Below are 19,717 nucleotides of genomic sequence, written 5' to 3' on the forward strand. Positions count from 1 at the left end.
AGTTATATTTTACCCCTTTCAAGCACAAGTTTAGTTTTGGTTTGCCCTGAACAGCTGAAGGAAAAAAAAAAGGAGATTTTTGTTTGAAATGAGGACAAATAAGAGTTTATTGTCAATGTGCCATCCTATCTGAATGGGATTGGCTTCATTAAAAAAAAAAAGAAAAAAAGGCTATTTTGCCTCTAGTAAATTGTATGGATATTAGTATATTAGACATTTGAAGTTAAGAATTCAGTATTACGAAGACAGCTAACACTGCCATATTTGGGGTTCTGTTGCACTTATCTTTCATGAGAGATCTATTGCTTTAGCCATTTTTGTAAGATCTGGAATATTTTTTCTCGTACTTCAATTAGTTCAGCTGAATCAGTATCATCTTGTTCTAACGCATCTGCACAGTGTCCTTCACCTAAAAAGAGAAACAGAAATGTCAGAATACCTACATACCAAATATCCAAAGACCAGAAGTCCTTAACCCCCGGCCTGGAACCCTGTTCAAACAAACTATTATCTGAGCCCCATTCTTCAGAGGTTCTGATTTAATTAGTCTGGGATGGGGCTGAGTATCAGTAATTTTCGAAAGGTAGTCATTAAAATGTGCAGCCATCATTAAGAATGAGAATTAGTTTGCTAATAATGGGATTTGATCAAAGAAGTAAGTTTCTTTGTAGATTAAGGTTGGGTAAACACGTGGTATTTATTAAAATGAGTTACTGTTGACACCTAAACAATCCTTCTGTGCTACAAACTAGTGGATGTTTCAGGGAATGATTAAGGTAGTAGATTTAGAGAATAATGTTTTAGTTTCCTTTTTGTTCAACTCAAGTGTGATATAACTTAAGTTCCCAATGGGGAGGTTACAATGTGTGAGTCTCACTGAGTGTCATTTTAGGAAGTTTTCCCAGAGATCTACTGGAGTCACAGTGTACCAGCTCCGAGTGCTGATTGTTTAATTTTCAGAAAATTTTCAAGCTGAATATTAAACTGTGATCTGAAATTGGCCACGATTACAGTATTTACACCATGGAGATCCATAGATACTACAAATCAGGGCTTTTTTTTTTTTTTTCTCTCACGGAGGGTGGGCTGGTAAACATATGAGAAAAGATCAAAAAGGAATGCAATTTGATGGGGACTTAAATATTCATCAAACTCTTAATTTTACTAATGTGGAACCTGAGCTTGAGAGAGTTTAAGTGATTTGTCAAGCAAATTGTGGGTGGATCTAAGGATTGAACCCAGTTCACCAGACTGCCTGTAATGCTCAGGTTTATGTAACATACGCTCTCAAATATGAGCTCAGGGTTTTACAAATAAGCATCCATCCAAACTAAAAAGCAAAACAAAATGAAACAAAACAATGGCTGTAGATTCGACACCATCTCATAGTGACCCCCTATGTTTCAGAGCAGAACTGTGCTGCAAAGGGTTTTCAGTGGCTGTGATCTTTTGAAAATACATCACTAGGTCATTCTTCTGAGGCACTGCCAACCTTTCAGTTAGTAGCTGAGTGCTTAACAATTGCACCACCACGGCTCCTTATTTCTGTTAAGAAGCTAAAATTATGTAATAACCATGGCACATCCAGACAATGGAGCACTATTCACCCATTAACAAGAATAAGAAAGACTTCAATGTATTTAGATGGAAAGCTCTTCAGTTCATATTGAAAAGAGAAACAAGCAAGGGGTAGAAAAGTGTATATAAAAGGTTAGCTTTTTTTTTTTTGCCACAGGAGAAATAAGAATATACTAGACTGTATTTACAAAAAAGAAACACTGGAAAGATGAACAAGAAACTAGTAAAGATGGCTCCCTCTCAGGTTAGGAGAGTAAAAGAGTAAAAAGAGTTCTGTCTGTGAAAAAGAAGCAAAGGACCTGACAACTGACAGATGGTAACAAACCATAGCGTTCCATATAAACAAGCAATTTCGAAGAATTTCAGCATCAGATCAGGTCATGCCAGGACTGTGATGAGACCAGACATGAATAAGACCACCATGTACTCATGTCTGAACATAGACAAAAACAAGGACTTTTTGCAAACACAAGGAGACTCTGGGTGGTGCAATCCATTAAGTGCTTGGCTACTAACTGGAAGGTTGGTGGTTTGAATCCACCCAGAGGCATTTTGGAAGAAAGGCCTGGCGATCTACTTCCAGAAGATTGTAGCCGTTCAAAACCCTATGGCACACAGGTCTGCTCTGAAACATGTGATTGCCATGAGTCAGAGTTGGAACTGGTTATTATTCTGCATCCACAAAAGTAAGAAAATAACCACTCTCCCTACTGACCTGAGTAACTACTTTTCTACTATGACAACTCTTAGCCCCCTTTATTCATCCTGCCCACTAAATAAAAATTATTAAGATTCTCAATCACTGAATTGGCCCCAATATCTTACTGCATTTAATTTTGGTCAATGTCCAAATTTGAACATCCCAAAGTGTAAAATAATAGTTCTGACACATACTGAAATTATCACTATCCAAAAATACATAATGAATTTCATAACAGAAAAAAGTAGGTTATTATGTCAATTTGATTTTATTATTATCTAATATAATGAGCCATAAAACTGTATTTTTAAGGAGCACAAAAAGCTAACTGAATGCAAGACCAGTTAAAAATGGGATAAGAAAGAGATGCGGAAATAGAGGTGAAGTAGTAAAGGCATATTGATCTACAAAATTTGGCTCAAGGCTTGAATTCTTCTCTAGCTAGAGATACGTGGGTTTTTCTTCAGCCAATATGAACAACCTGAAGGTAAGACTTTGACCTCCTTGCCAAGTTCTCTTAAACTTCATTTTTATATGGAGTGAGTCCCACTTTTCATTCAGCACACAGTCTCTAAACATCAACCGAGTACTAGGCACCATGGATTTAAAGATGAGTAAGATCCAGTTCTAGCTATCAAGCAGTTTGTTTCCTAGAGGGTAAAGCCTAAATGTCTTCTATTCCTCAATTCCGTTCAGACATTTCTGACTCAGGAAAGCTCTCTATACAGTTATTTGATCAATGTCTGTCTCGCATGTATGACTAGTAGCTCCTGGGGGGCAGGGACTATGTGCAACCTTACACCCTAGCGCTAAGAACAGCATCTGACACAAGTAGACCCTCCATAAAATCTTTTGATTGCATGAATTTAACCACATCTCCCTAAATCCCATGAAAAAGAAAGATAGCCAATGGTTTTCTCAGGTTTTCAAGGTCTATTTGAAAGCATAAGATCTTGTGTCTCTAAAACACTTCTTGGGAGGTATGTGGCACAACCGTTAAGGATCACGACTTCCAGTGAAACTCTTGTCTTTGAGTTCTGGTCTTACTACTTATAACACTGTCAGTTACAGGTCAGTTGACTTAATCTGCGTATGAGCCCTTTGGTGGCACAAACGGTTAACACATTAGGCTGCCATACGAATACATTCTTAGGCATACATTCTTATGCCTAAGAAACTGGTGGCGTAGTGGTTAAGTGCTACGGCTGCTAACCAAAAAGTCAGCAGTGAAAATCCACTAGGAGCTCCCTGGAAACTCTATGGGGCAGTTCTATTCTGTCCTATAGGGTCGCTGTGATTTGGAACCAACTCCACGGCAACGGGTTTGGTTTTTTTTTTTTTTTTATTATTTGTGCCTAAGAAAAGTTGTATACTGTTTGTTCCCCTATGGATGCGTATCCCAAGTGGTTTGATTCTTCTGCCTCAGAGTTTTCATTCAGTGAGCAATTGCTATCTGTAAGGCTCTTACCATCTCATTGAATAATATAGCCATATAGTTTGTGAATCCACTACCTGTCTGTCACATTGTCATATTGTGGTGGCTTGTGTATTGCTATGATGCTGGAAGCTATGCCACCGATATTTCAAATACAAACAGGGTCACCCATGGTGGGCAGGTTTCAGTCGAATAAGACTGGGGAAAACGGCCTGGTGATCTACCTGTGGAAAGTAGCTAATGAAAACTCTGGATCTGAACAGAATATTGTCTGATGTAGTGCTGGAAGATGGGCCCTCTAGGTTGGAAGGCAACAATGGGCTCAATCATGCCAGCGAACATAAGGATGGTGCAGTACCCAGAAGCATTTTGTTCTATCGTATGTGAGGTTGCCATGAGTTGGAGCCTACTTGATGGCAACTAAGAACAATGACAAAGTCTGTGAATAACATATAGTGTGTAATACACAACATATTCTTTAGAGCCCACTTTACAGTTTCTATTATGGCAATATACATCACTTGTTCTTGAATATGAGAGAAATGGCAGTCAAAGCAAGGGTGTAGGACTTGCATGTGTCCATGTCACAGCTATAGTAAGCATCACTGACCTGTGTATGTCCATGGGATTGTGACTCAGAATGAATATTATCTGATCCATCTTGGTGGGAAACAGGCACGAATTCCTTCTGGAGGAAGACCAGAAAACTAAAAAATCCTCTAAACCCTGACATTTTCTGGAAGTACCACTGACCCTTTAAAGAACTCATTAAGTCATATTTCTTGTCTTTTGTCTTAAGGTTTTGAAAAATTCCCCCACCCAGTCCTTTGACATTTCAATTATATTAATCCCTAAAGGAATAGTAATTTCCCATTAAGAGATGGTCTAATCCTTGACATCTATGCAGAGGCAAGAAAAATGAAAGAACAAAGTTTCCATTTTGTCCCTGTTGAGGTCACATGTATGCTGTTTACTCTTTGCAAGAACAAGAAGGGGCTTGAGATTGGCACTGAATTTGTAGTCACTGAGCCAAAAGGAGCAAAACCATTATGAGCTTTGGAGAAAGCATTACCCTTCCCCACGAAGAATTTATGTTAGTACCTCATCTTTGGATGATACCATAGTAATGGTACCTTCTCCTGTTTTGATTAGAAAACCAGAATGACCTTTTAGTCCTTCTTATAAGATAGGCCTTCGGGCAATAATTTGATTCCTTTATCACATACACTATCACATAGGTGCATGCCCACACACAATGAGAGTGAGAACTTGTTGGGTTAGCTGGAGTGAGAGTAGATGAGGGATACTGGTTAGATGCCTTTGGAATTGTTCCTGGAGAAAATAGAATTATAAAGGGTATGTAGTAGGAATTTGAGAGTGTTCTTGATTTGGGTTGGATAATTTTAAGAATGGTATTTATAACCAAGGAACTTCTTCAACTCCTACCACCAAGTCTATAAACTGTGTTTTACATCATGCATAACTTCTTTGCTTCTGTTGTAGCGGATAATATGTGAAAGCCAGTCTCCATGTGCATGATGCACCCTTTCCCTTCCTGCCTTCCCTCTACAGTGGGGTCTTCCTCCTTAACCCTATTCCCTAATCCAGCAGCAGTTCTTTTTCTCTTCTGCCTGTCACAGTTGAGGTGTCTATGCTTTCTGTGTCTGTTTCTTCACCTCTTCCATCTTAGTGTTCTTTCTCTTTACTTCTCCTGAGTCATCTGGAATAACGGTCAATGAGAGCAGCCCAGGCCACTAAAGCCAATGGCTCTTTAGCCACTCTTATATTACTTGAAATCTCGGTAACATTCCACGCAAATGACTCCCAAGATGTTGAACTATTCTTTTCCCTCTTGACACAACACTCTTTTGGCTTTCCAGCAACCTATCTGCCTCCTTCAGTTTGTTTTGCTCGACTTTTAATGTTGGTATGACAGCAGATTCACTCCTAGACCCCACTGTCTTCTTCCCTAATATTATTTTCCATGGCTATCTCATGTATCCTCCAACCATCTGTCAGTTTGGTGGACAGTGGTGGCTTGTGTGTTACTATGATGCTGAAAGGTATGCCAGTTATGATTTAAGTAAATTTATATTTCACATCTTCAGGGCAGGGAGCTTTAAGATTTAAAAGGTCAATGGTGCTTCCAGGAAATGTCAGTAGCCCAACTAAATGCCTCAAATTTTGTCATAGATCAGATCTCTCTTCTAAATCTAGACAACTGGTATATTCAATTGTCTATTCAACTTTTCCACTTAAAATCCTTATAAGCACCTCAAACTCAATGTGTTCAGAATTAGTTTCCTAATCTTTCTCTGTGTCCTTCTCTCCACTACACCCTGAGTCCTAGCCTCCCTAAATCTGTTTCTTGCCCATTGTATGACATCTCAGGGAATGGTTCCATCCTCTACCCAGATAGATAAGTATGAACCCGAGCCTCTCATTCTGTACTCATTCTTTCCTGTCCTCCTATATCCTGTCAGTCACCAATTTCTGAATATCATTTCATCCCTACTGTAATCCTGGTGACCTAGTGGTTAAGCATTTGGCTGCTAAGCAAAAGATTGGCAGTTAGAATCCACTAGCCACTCCTTGGAAACCCTATGGGGGAGTTCTACCCTGTTCTATAGGGTTGGTAGGAGTCAGCATAGACAATGGCTTTGGTTTTTTGGTTTGATAACTACCTTACTGAGCTCATACAAATCCTTACTAGTGTTCCAGGTGCCAGTCAGTCACCAATTTCTAAATTTCTAAATGTTTCATCTCTACCGTAACCACCCTACTAGGCTTATGCCAATAGTTCTTACTAGTGTCCCAGGTCCTCTCTCACTCTTCTCCAGTTTATGTTCTACAGTGGGAGTGGAGTGTATCTCAACATGCACATCATGTTCATTCACTCCCTTACCTAAAACTCTAAAATCCCCTTCCATTTCTCATTTGATATTTCCCCAAATCCTTAAAACAGCCACAAGTCCCTACACTATATGGACTCCTGTCCAGCGGTACCATTCCATATCTCTCTACCCCTAGTTTCTCTCTCTCCAGCCGAACCAGTAGCTTTTGATTCCTCCACAGAGCCAAGCTCAAAGACCTTACACATTTTATTTCCTCTGTCTTCCCCTTCCTCTCCCCAAGCCCTTATACCATTTAGATCTCAACTGGAAATTATTTTCATGAAATAAGTTCTCTTTAATCTCCAAGAAGACCAGTTCCCTACGATATATGCTGTCTCATATAATGTATTCTAGTTTCTACTCTTCTATCTTGTAAGCAATATAAGAATTTTAATTAAATGACTAATTCTGTAATTAATGATCATTTCTCCTTTCCCACAAAGACAGGGTGGAAATTATTTGTTAGTTTTCTTTGTTTGTTTTTGCTACTGAATTTCCATGCATTGTGCATGTTGTTGTTATTTGCCCTCGATTTGGCGCCAACTCATGGCGGCCTTCTATGTAACTGAACGTAATGTTGCCTGCTTCTGAGCCATTTTCATGATTACTGGTGTGTTTAAATCCATTTTTGCACCGATTAGGTCAACCCATTTCACTGAGAGTTTCCCTCCTTTTAGCAGTTGCCTAATAAATACTTGTTCAATGAATAATAAACCTCTAGATAGCAAAGGAAAGGAGAATATGAGAATTATCTTAAGTATTACTTGCATTATTATCTTTCATCGAAAAATTAGTTTTAAATGAAGCTACAGATATTCAAGTAAAAAATTCAGTTATTAGAATTAGATAAATTTACAATAGATGAGCTAATTTGACTTACTACTGTCACAGCTGGGCAGTAGAGGCTAAGCTAGTTGAATAGGGACTAGATAAAGAATACAGCAATAAGAGTAATAGTTGACGTACTAAAACATTATTGACAACTTTGCAATTATGGTTATCTATCTAAGATGTACAAATACAGATACTTAATTCAACCTCTTTCAATGCAGCTAGAACAGAGTTTCTTAATCTTTTTTTCTTTCACTATTGTCTCCTTAAGGAGACGTGTTAGACATTTTTCGCTATTCAATCCTCCCCATAAAATTTTAATAGCCCAGATATACTGCATATATGTTTCTGTACTGAGTATACATAATGCATGTACTGTATATGCATCTTTGTTTTATATGTAAAAAGTGGACTTTTTCACCCCCAAGAACCAATTATTGCCCTGTTGATGATGGCACTGCTTCTGTTGAAGTTGTCTGAACTAAATGGTTTCTTTTAAGATAAGAATGCAAAATCAACAAATTAATGTTGTTGTTAGGTGCCATCAAGTTGGTTCCCACTCATAGCAACCCTATGTACAACAGAAGGAAACACTGCAGGGTTCTGTGCCATCCTCATAGTTGTTGTTATGCTTGATCCCATTGTTATAACCACTGTGTCAATCTATCTCATTGAGCGTCTTCCTCTTTTTCACTGACCTTCTACTCTACCAAGCATGATATCCTTCTCCGGGGACTGGTCCCTCCTGATAACATGTCCAAAGTATGTGAGACAAAGTCTCACCATCCTCACTTCTCAGGAGCATTCTTACTGTACTTTTACCAAGACCGATTTGTTCATTCTTCTGGTAGTCCATGGTATACTCTATACTCTTTGCCAACACCACAATTTAAACGCATTAATTCTTCTTTGGTCTTCCTTATGCATTGTGGAGCCCATGGCTTGGGTCAGGGGGCACCTTAGTCCTTAAAGTGACATCTTTACTTTTTAACACTTTAAAGAAATCTTTTGTAGCAGATTTGCCCAATGTAATGTGCTGCTTGATTTTTTGACTGCTGCTACTGAGGGTGTTGATTGTGGATCTAATTAAAATGAAATCCTTGGCAATGTCAATCTTTTCTCTGTTTATCATAATGTTGCTTGTTGGTCTAGTTGTGAGGATTTTTGTTTTCTTTATGCTGAGGTGTAATCCATACGATAGGCTGTGATCTTTGATCTTCCTCAGTAAGTGCTTCAAGTCTTCTTCACTTTCAGCAAGCAGGGTTGTGTCAGCTGTGTAACACAGGTTGTTAATGAGTCTTCCCCCCATCCTGATGCCACGTTCTTCTTCTTATGGTCCAGTTTCTCAGATTATTTGCTCAAGATACAGACTGAAAAAGTATGGTGAAAGGATACAACCCTGACACATACCTTTCTTGACTTCAAACAATGCAGTATCCCTCTGTTCTGTTCAAACGACTGCCTCTTGGTGTAAGTACAAGTTCTTCATGAACACAATTAAGTGTTCTGGAATTCCCCTCTTCACAGTGTTATCTATAATTTGTCATGATCCACACAGTTGAATTCTTTTTCATAGTCTATAAAACAGGGGTAAACATCTTTTTCGTATTCTCTGCTTTCAGCCATGATCCATCTGACATCAGCAATGATATCCCTTGTTTCACCTCCTCTTCTGAATCTGACTTGAATTTCTGGCAATTCCCTGTAGATCTACTGCTACAACTGCTTTTGAACCATCTTCAGCAAAATTTTACTTGTGTGTGATATTAATGATATTATTAGACATTTTCCGTATTCTGTTGGATCACCTTTTGTGGGAATGGATACAAATATGGATCTCTTCCAGTAGGTTGTCCAAGTAGCTGTCTTTTAAATTTCTTGGCATAGACCAGTGAACATTTCCGTCACTGCATCCATTTGTTAAAACATCTTAATTAGTATTCCGTCAGTTCCTGGAGCCTTGTTTTTGGCCAATGCCTTTTCAGTGCAGCTTGGACCTCTTCCTTCAGTACCATCGGTTCTTAATGATATGCTACCTCCTAAAATGACTGAATGTTGACCAGTTCTTTTTGGTATAGTGACTCTGTGTATTGCTTCCATCTTCTTTTGATGCTTCCTGCATTGTTTAATATTTTGGCCTGTGGAATCCTTTAATATTGCACCTCAAGACTTGAATCTTTTCTTCAGTTCTTTCAGCTTGAGAAATGCCCAGTGGGTTCTTCCCTTTTGGTTTTCTATCTCTAGGTCTTTGCACATTTCATTATAATACTTTACCTTGTATTCTTCACCTGCCCTTTGAAATCTTCTGTTCAGCTCTTTTGCTTCATCATTTCCTCCTTTCCCTTTAGCTGCTATATGTTCAAGAGCAACTTTCAGAGTCTCTTGTGACACCCATTTTGGTCTGTTTTTTCCTTTCGTTTTTAATGACCTCTTGCTTTCTTCATGTATGACGTCCAACAACTCATCTGGTCTAAGGTCATTAGTGTTCAATGCATCAAATCTATTCTTGAGATGGTCTCTAAATTCAGGTGGGATATACTCAAGGTCGTTGGCTCTTGTGGACTTGTTCTAATTTTCTTCAAATTTGACTTGAACTTGAGTATGAGTGATTGATAGTCTCTTCCACAGTAGCCTCTGGCCTTGTTCTAACTGATGATATTGAGCTTTTCCATTGTCTCTTTCCACAGATGTAGCTGATTTGACTTCTGTGTGTTCCATCTAGTGAGGTCCACGTGTATAGTCGCTGTTTATGTTGTTGAAGACAGGAATTTGCAGTGAAGAAGTTGTCAGTTTCACAAAATTCTATCACACAATCTTGTCATTTCTATCACCAAGGCCATATTTTCCAACTCCAGATCCTTCTTTGTTTCCCAGTTTTGCAGTCCAAACACCAGTAATTGTCAATTCATCTTGATTGCATATTTGATCAATTTCAGACAGCAGAAGTCAGTAAAAATCTTCAGTTTCTTCTTTGGCCTTAGTTGTTCGTGTGTAAATTTGAGTACTACACTTATTAACTGGTCTTCCTTGTAGACGTATGGACATTCGGTCACTGACAATGTTGTACTTCAGAACAGATCTTGAAATGCTCTTTTTGATGATGAATGTGATGCTATTCCTCTTCAAGTTGTCATTCCTGGCATAGTAGACCATATGATTCTGTGATTCAAAATGGCCAGTACCAGTCCGTTTCAGCTCATTAATGCCTAGGATATTGATGTTTATGCATTCCATTTCATTTTTGATGACCTCCAATTTTCCTAGATTCATACTTTGCACATTCCATGTTCTGATTATTAACAGATGTTTGTAGCTGTTTCTTCTCATTTTGAGTCAAGCCATATCAACAAATGGAGATCCCGAAAGCTTGACTCCACCCATGTTATTATGGTTGACTCTACTCTGAGGAGACAGCTCTTCCCTGTCGTATTTTCATTGCCTTCCAACCTGAGAGGCTCATCGTCTGACACTATATCAGAAAATGTTCTGCTGCTATTCATAAGGTTTTCAGTGGCCAATTTTTTCTGAAGTAGACTGCTAGGTCTTTCTTCCAAGTCTTAGTCTGGAAGCTCAGCTGAATCCTGTCCACCAAGGGTGACCCTGCTGGCATTGGAAATACTGTTGGCAAAGTATCCAGTATCACAGCAACATGCAAGCCACCATAGCACAAGAAACAGACTGACATGTGGTGGAAGAAATTAATAGGCTCCTCAAATATAACTGTAATAGAATTGAAAGATGTAGACCATGTTTTGGCTATCTTCTCACCTCTAGAGGGTTTGCTCTTGTTAACTGGTCCAGTACAGGGAGCATGTTATTTCCAGTTATGGTAATCCCTGCTCCGTATGGGCATAATGGCACAGATATTGTTGCCGTCAGGGATGGAAGGATGGAAGTTTATTTTGTTTTGAACGAATTACTCTATATCAGTTGTTGCTGTTAGTGGCCATCAAGTCAACTCTGACTCATGGTAACCTTAAGTTCAACAGAGTGAAACATTACCTGATCCTCCAACATTCTCTAAATCACCAGCATGTTTATTTCCATCATTGTGACTGTTGTGCCAATCCATCTAAACTAATCCATCTTGTATGCCCTCATTGGCCCTCTATTTCGCCAAACATGATGTTCTCCTCCAGCAATTGATACCTCCTAATGATGTATCCAAAGTAAGCAAGTCGGAAAATGTTCTGGTGTGATCCATAAGGTTATTAATGGTTAATTTATGGAAGTAGATCACTAAGATTTTTTTCCTAGCCTGTCTTAGTCTGGAAGCTCTGCTTTAATCTGTTCACCATGGGTAACTCTGCTACTATTTAAAATACTGGTGGCATAGTTTCCACTATCATAGCAACATGCAAGCCACCATAGTACGACAAACTGACAATGAGTGGTGGGATTACTCTATATAGAAGTTCTGAATAACTGCCAACTTTTGAAAGTCTGAAATATTACAAAAATAAGTTAACAAAAGGAACCTTGAGGATGTAATATAAAAATAATATCACAGAAGAAATAATATCTGGGTAGAAAAAAAAGTTTTTGCTCAACTTCGCATTGATGGTTATAAACGATAGAGGAAATATTAAAGAGAACATTATTTTAAGAAAATATACTTCCCGCTATAAAAGAACCTACTACCCACCGATGATGAAATGGCTAAACATCTAGGAATCAACCATAGTTATCATTTGAATCTCTCTCTGCAATCAACACATTTGCTACATTTCCACTGTTAAGAATGCTGCTCCTTGAGGCCTTTTTTCATTCTTTAAGATAGCGTTTTTAAATACTAAGAGTTGCATATTTAAGAGATTGACTTTCCATTGACGAAGACTAAAATTTTCCAGGGGCTTTGAGCTGGAAACTATGGCGATGGCTTTTGTAAATATCCCATTAGCATAATAAGCAGTCACTTTTTATTTTGAAGCGGGAATACACATTTTATCCAGTATTAAAAATAGATAATTGAGATTATTTTTCAACTAATTTTATGAACCACTACATGTAAAAGTCATTATATGGAGAGACTGTGTGCTCCAAGTAAGGTTAGTGTTCTATGAACTAAGCTATTGTGCTGTTGGACACCCATTTATCTAGTGTTCAGAGCTCTTAGATAAAATAACTTCTTTTAATGAGTAATTACATTCACAGAAGAAAATGACCTCATCTCACTTGATCATCTGCAACCATATAAATTTCTTTTTAAAAACAAAAACAAAACAAAACCAGAAAACCAATGATAACAACAGTAGAGAAATGGTTCTTTTTATATGTACCTTTCTTTTCTGTGCTGATTAGTAACTTTTTTAAGGTGCTGTTTTTAGATGTCAGCATGATGATGATATACTAGTGAAGACTAAATGAACTACCTATCACCTGCTTAGAAATATTTTGTGTTTCTTGTCGATAACAGTATCAAAAGGAATTTATTAATGTTCCTGTTGTTAGCTGCTGTCAAGTCAGCCCCCAACTCACGCTGACACCATGCAGAACAGAATTAAATGATGCCTGGTCCTGTGTCACCACCATGATTGGTTGCAGATCGAACCATTGTGATCATTAAGGTTTTCATTGGCTGATTTCTGGAAATAGACCACTACACCTTCCTACGTAGTTTGTCTTAGATGAGTTTGGAAGCTCCACTGAAACGTGGTTAGTATCATGGACACACTCAAGGCTACACTGACAGATGAGTCGTGGTTGCAGATGAGGTACATTGACTAAGAATCCAGCCGGGTCTCCCTCATGGAAGGCTGGATTTCAACCACTGAACCTTCATTGCCTCCTTAATTTATTATTACATGTGGATATATTTCATCCTATTTGTGGGTCTTTGACTATTCAGAACTGTGTTACCTTTAATGAAGACAGCAGGCAAATCTTTACTGATATCCTTTATGATTCCCAAACGGTGCCAAGGATCATTGGAACCATTGGAAAAGATGATTTTGCTTCCAATCACATTGAAGCCACCATAGTACTTGTTGGTGTTCCTAACACCCCAAACTGCTAAATCTCTGCCGAACTTAGGGCCAAAGACATCTGAACATGTATGAAAAAAAAACCTGCAAAGAAAATGAGAGAAAATTGCAAGAGCTGGAGAACAGGGTGTGGAATGTACTAAAGATATCTACAGAAAGAGTGTACTTTTCTTTTTTTTTTAGTTATTTTGTTTTCATCTGAGAATCTGAGTTACTTAAAATAGCTAAAAGAATTTCTTCAGTTCAAAAAGGAAATTATTTATCTATCTATCTATCTAGCCTACCTATTCCTCTTATTAGTTTCGCTAGTAGTTAAACATGAGAAGAATGTGGCCAGTAAAGTTATTCTCTATCTGCAACTTGGCCTACCCAATGTAGAGCCTTGGTAAGGAAGCTATAGTCACCACAGGCTGCTGTTTCCTGGATGCCACCTATGGTTTCAGAACAAGGAGAGCAGAAAAGCGTATTCTTTGCCTTCCCAATGAACCCACACTTAAGCCTGTGTTGCCCGATTAGGGTCCGTGCCCTGAAGCAGTCGAGCCAATGAAACATACTCCAAGTGAGAAAGAGAGAGAAAATTAATTTATCAGATGGCACCAACGGAGAGTCCCACAGCCATGCAGGCTGTCTTTGTGGAGTTCCAAAATGCAATTTTAGATTAGAGTTTATATATGATTTTTACAAGGATTAGAACTGTCTTTGTAGCACACAGATCGCATGGCCAGAGGAGTTATTCATTACAAGATAATTACAAAAGACTTTTTATCAGACTAAAGAGATACATGCCAGACACCTCCTCATCAGGCTAAAGATATACACACTGGACATCTAGGCTCTAATCCCCATATCGGGGGTCATAAGTCACAGGTGGCCGGACAGAGAAAAACAAATTCATTAAGAAAGCTATGAGAAAAGGAGAAGGCAGGCAGGAAAAAACTTATAGGTTCATCATAGCATTAGTTAGGTCAAGCTCTCATTCGTCCATTATGAAAAGGAGAAAACATGCTGTGAAGTATTAGGATCACACCTAGACTAGTAACCACTGAGGGAGGAAGGACTTTCAATGCATAGACTGCCTGGTTGTTGAGGAGGAAGAGAGCACAGAGGTGGTGAGAGCCAGAGACTGTCTCCAATGCCTAGAGGTGTGACCCAGGGCTCCTCCACACATTCCATTTCAGTTGGTCTAGCCTGGAGTGTTTGGAACCCATAGGAAAGACTGAAGAAGTAAAAAAAAAAAAAAAGCAAGATTTCCCCTCACAAGTCCTAGGAGCAAAAAAGATATGCAAAGGAACAAAGAGTTAAAAAGGTAGAAGGGCCTTTTCTCCACAGTCGTGGAACAGACACCAAAAGAAGTGAGGCTACAGTAGGTATTTGCCACCATACAGGTACCTTCACCCTAGACACCACTCTTAAAAAGTGTGGTCCAGTTAATACACTTGACTTTGATTAATTCATAGCTCGATTCCTCATTAGGGAATTTGAGGGTTTGGGGACTTTGACAGAAGAAACTATACGCGCCAAATTCATACTTCTCCCCCTACTGTATACTTTTATCATGAGTTTATCCTTCAAGGTATTTTTACATGTTATAATGTCTATGCATCTTTATGTACAAAATATCGGCAAGCACACAAACTCACTTATAAATAAAGAATCTCTCTCCTGCAATTTTAAGTGTCAAATTGCCTTTAAGGTTCTTCATATTTATTAGCTTCTGTTTCTAATGCACAATTCTAGAGTTCAGGAACCATATCTTGCTCTACAAACGCAGTAAATATGAACAAAGATCATAAACCAATGAGAATAAAGTTGACTAAGGGAGATCTGTCCTGCTTGATACAACCAGCAAATCTTGGTTAACTGAATTCAAAAGACATGGACAATTTATCTTCTTTTACTTGCAACTTTGCTGTCATCATGTTACTTAACTGGATTTTTCAATAAACACACAAAGTACTTTCTTGGTAAAAGAGTATTAAATAAAATGACCCTGTAGTGGTAATAAGTAAAACTGAGTCTACTAATGTATTTATTCTTATTAATACTCTAAAACTTATAGTCTGTTTCCTGGTAGCCACTACATAAGGTATTCAGAAATCTGAGATTTTGTTTTATATATCATATTGGAATATTTCTGATGTCTCAAAATTCCATCCAGAAGATTTGTCCCTTAATTTTTCACCACTTTGGGACTGGCCAATCCGATAAATTTATTCTTCCCTTTAAATAGGGAAAAGCAAAAAACCTAAAACTCTTCAATCATGGTTTCTAGTGACAAACGTAATTCAAGGCAGAGCTTTTACCTGAGAGGTGTTCCAGAGAAGGGCTGGTTCTTTGACTCCGTGGTCTTAAAGAAGCCAAATTCAGTGCAACACTGATAGAACCATTGCCTGTCTAGAAAACAAAACATAAGTTGACTTAACCAGTAATGACATTTTTTGTCCATGACCAAGTAAACAGCTTAAAAAAATTTAAGTATTCTAATTTACTTGCTTCTCCTGACCTTCTAAAACAAATTTGATCTCATTATTGCAAAGTTATTTTTGTCATGTCCAACATTATCACACCAAGAAGTGAAACTACGTCCAATGAAAAGAAGGTGCTGGTGAAAACCCCACATGCTCCTGAAGTAAAACCTCTCTAGTTCCAGGACCATCTTTATGAGCACCTCAGGTCTGTCTCACTGTCTGTCCTCTGTTTCCAGCCTCTGTGGGAATATGCTCCTTTCTCTCTGCTTCCTCCTCTAGTTAACTCCCCCTTAGAATCTCCCAGGTCCTTCTTGGAAAAGGTTCTTGAAGAAGGGATGCACACTCAATGCTCCTGTCCTCACCATCTCCTCAACCTTAATCACACTGGACTGCAACTTCTTCCCCAGAGGTCACCAGTATTGGTAGGATGAGTAAATCAATGGATCAAACTGTGGATGATAACTTAGAGGTTCAATATATAGAAAGTATAGCAGCTATATCAAGGATTCACATGTCTTTGAGTAATTTACAGTCTTTTTATGCAAATAACACATAAGTTTTATCTTTGCCAAACAGACCCTCTCCCACCACCCCGGAGGTATTTTCACAAACACCACTATATCAATTTTTTTACATGTAGCTGTAAAAAATTAGCATAGTGAGCTTAGGAAAATATTTTGGGGGGATATGGTGGAGGGCAAGTTTGGCACACATAGAAGACGTGCATTATTTTCATAAAAATGGGGTAGTTAAAAACTTTAAGAAGTAGTTGTACTGGAGATAGCTTCAAGCTGTTATTATACTGGATTTCAAATAGGTTAGTAGATGACAGAAAGTCCCTGGTGTTGCAAATTGTATGTACTTGACTACTAACCAAAGGTAGACAATTTGACCCCACTCAGCAGTGCTGCAGAAGAAAGGCCTAGCAACCTGCTTCCAAAAATATTATCGTCAAGAAAACCCTATGGTGCAGTTGTGCTCTGTAACATATGGGATCACCATGAATTGAATCAACTCGAAGACAACAGGTTAGGTCATTCTAGAGTGCAATCAGTTTGACAACTGCTCTATATGGAATTTGAAGTGGGGTGAGCTAGTTTCTTGGCATCAGTGACACTTGATCTATGTTGAAGAGTATTAAGGGGCACCTTACTTTATTCTGCAGCTTGCAATCCTGAGCATTTGTTATTTGTGCCTCTCTTACTGAAGTGATTTAATCTGTGTATGTCCAGCTCATCAACTCATTCACATTCTTTTCCTGTCCTTGAGTTGTGATTCTCAAACTCTTAGTTGTGATTCTTTCATAATTCTTCAGGAGGCTTAATGCAGCCTCACAATTTGAAGAGTGTTTAATCCACATTGTTGTGCTCACGTTGCTCAACCCCGAAAGGAAAGTTTTCCATATTAACCAGATAATACATTACCATACTTCATACGTAGGTAGTCCAAGGAAGAGTTAGACAATTCTTCCACCTCTTCACTATAATTTGTACTAATGCAACGCTTGTGTTTACTCTTAAGGAATAAATGTACAATTTTTGTCAATCTGTCATATGGTGAACCGAGTGAGGCATCAGTCATATTGTCACATAGGGTATCAATGTTGATCTCTTCTGGTTCTCCCTGCAAAAACCAAGATTCAAATTATCCTTACGAGAAAATACGTGGAATGGCTTTCAGCTCCAAATGGAATTCACCTCCAAAAATTATTTTCAATGCATTAACTGATTGCTTTTAATTCAAATAAAGTGCAAATATTCTCTGGTGACTTGGCCTGGAGATCAACTCCTGAAAACTAGCAATCTGCAGAATCTCTTAGAAGCAAGTCAACATCACTTGTGCAAGACACAGAGCTCAAAAAAGCAGTTGCTTTAACGAGGGCTTTTTGGTTTTTAGATCAGTATTTGTTTTGAAAGCGTTCACAGATAAGGAAGCTTTGACTGAGCATACTCTACCTTTCCAGAGCAGTGCTAGAACCTTCGGGAGGTGTAAAAGATGAGAACCAACCCTTTGAAAGGATCTGATTGAAGAAGAGAAAGTACATACAATATGAAAACAGTGATGAGCTACTCCAGGAATTGTGAACGAAGTCAGTGAGGACTAGAATCATGAGGAAAAACTTCTTGAGGAGGTAAGAATTGAAGTGGACCTGGAACATTGTATAAGATTTAAATAAATAGAGATAAGTAGAGTGCATTTGTATGATTTCACTAATATGAAGTATCTAGAATAGAAAAAGATATAGAGATTAGAGTTTAATAGTGGTTACCAGAGTACAAGAGGGACAGAGAAAGGGGAGAACCATTGTACAGGTACCATAAAGTTTTTGTTTATAGGGATGGAATATTTGGCAGTGAATATTGGTGATGCTTGTACAAAATGATTAATGTAATTGTTTTTATTGTATTGTACACGTGAAAAAGGTTGAACTGGCAAATGTTGTGTTCTTTACATTTTTACATCAATAAAATTAAAATAAAAAAGGATAGTGCATTTTAAATAAGGTGAACAATATGCAGGGAGAAGTGGTAACAGGGATGTGCAATATTTAAGAGGGAAATGTAAACAGGCATGGATGTGTGACCTTGCGTTAGTTAACTGTCTGAGACTCAGTTTGCTCAGGTGCTCAATGGGAACAGTAAGAATAAAATAATCAGATTAACACATAAGTTTCCTATAAGGATTAAATGAAAGCAGCGCTTAAGAGAGTACATAGAACAAAGGTTATTCAATTAAAAACAGCATTGTTATTATAATGATTATATTTTTTGTTCCTTTTTTATAATTGTCGTAAGTATATGGGTAACCTCATTAATAACCTTCGATGGGCAGATGACACAACCTTGCTTGCTTTAAGTGAAGAGGACTTAAAGCACTTAATGGTGAAGATCAAAGACTATAGTATGGATTACACCTCAATATAAACAAAACAAAAATCCTCACAACTGGACCAATAAGCAACATCATGATAAACAGAGAAAATATTGAGGTTGTCAAGGATTTCATTTTACTTGCATACACAATCAATGCCCGTAGAAGCAGTAGTCAAGAAATCAAATGAAGTATTGCATTGGGCAAATCTGCTGCAAAAAACTTCTTTAAAGTATTGAAAAGCAAAGATGTCACCTTGAAGTCAAAGGTGCACCTGAACCAAGCCATGATATTTTCAGTTGTCTCAGATGCACAGGAAGGCTGGACAATGAATAAAGAAGGCCAAAGAAGAACTGATGCCTTTGAATTATAGTGATGGCAAATAATACTGAATATACAACTGACTGCCAAAAGAATGAACAAATCTGTCTTGAAAGAAGTACAGCCATATTGCTTCCTGGAAGTGAGGGTGGTGAGATTCCATCTCATGTGCTTTGGACATGTTATCAGGAGGAACCAGATCCTGGATAAGGATATCATGCTTGGTATGGTATAGGGCCAGCAAAAGAGGAAGACCTTCAATGAGATGGATTGACATGGTGGCTGCAACAATGGGCTCAAACACAGCAACGATTGTGAGGATGGTGCCGGACTGGGCAGTGTTTCATTCTGTTGCACACATTGTCACTGTGGGTTGGAACCAACAATACAGCACCTAACAACATCATCAACAACAAAATATACATAACAGATCATTTGCCATTTCTACAATCTTCACATGTACAATTCAGTGACATTAATTGTGATTATCATGTTGTTCAAACATCACCATATTATTATTCTTATTTAGTCAAGAGAGATATCTAACAAGAAAAATAGTGAAAATAGCTATTGACCATAGAATATGGCTAGATTATAGAATTCTTTAACTTTGAAGAGGTGGAATAATAAGGAAT

The 19,717-nt window shown here is 38.1% G+C and overlaps 1 protein-coding gene across 1 annotated transcript in view; it reads right to left on the reverse strand.

Annotated features, from left to right (window-relative positions):
- Window positions 1-299: 299 nt before the first annotated feature.
- Window positions 300-19,717, reverse strand: part of LOC101345539 (thymus-specific serine protease-like) — a 46,388-nt gene continuing 26,970 nt past the window's right edge. Inside the window, exons 6-9 of the mRNA XM_012555541.2 lie at window positions 17,315-17,513; window positions 15,726-15,816; window positions 13,298-13,506; window positions 300-409 (exon numbers count right to left, since the gene is read on the reverse strand). Of these exons, the coding sequence (XP_012410995.2) occupies window positions 300-409; window positions 13,298-13,506; window positions 15,726-15,816; window positions 17,315-17,513 (609 nt within the window). The remainder of the gene's footprint in view (window positions 410-13,297; window positions 13,507-15,725; window positions 15,817-17,314; window positions 17,514-19,717) is intronic.

Source organism: Trichechus manatus, unplaced genomic scaffold, assembly GCF_000243295.1.
Source record: "Trichechus manatus latirostris isolate Lorelei unplaced genomic scaffold, TriManLat1.0 scaffold00041, whole genome shotgun sequence".
Classification (NCBI taxonomy): domain Eukaryota; kingdom Metazoa; phylum Chordata; class Mammalia; order Sirenia; family Trichechidae; genus Trichechus; species Trichechus manatus.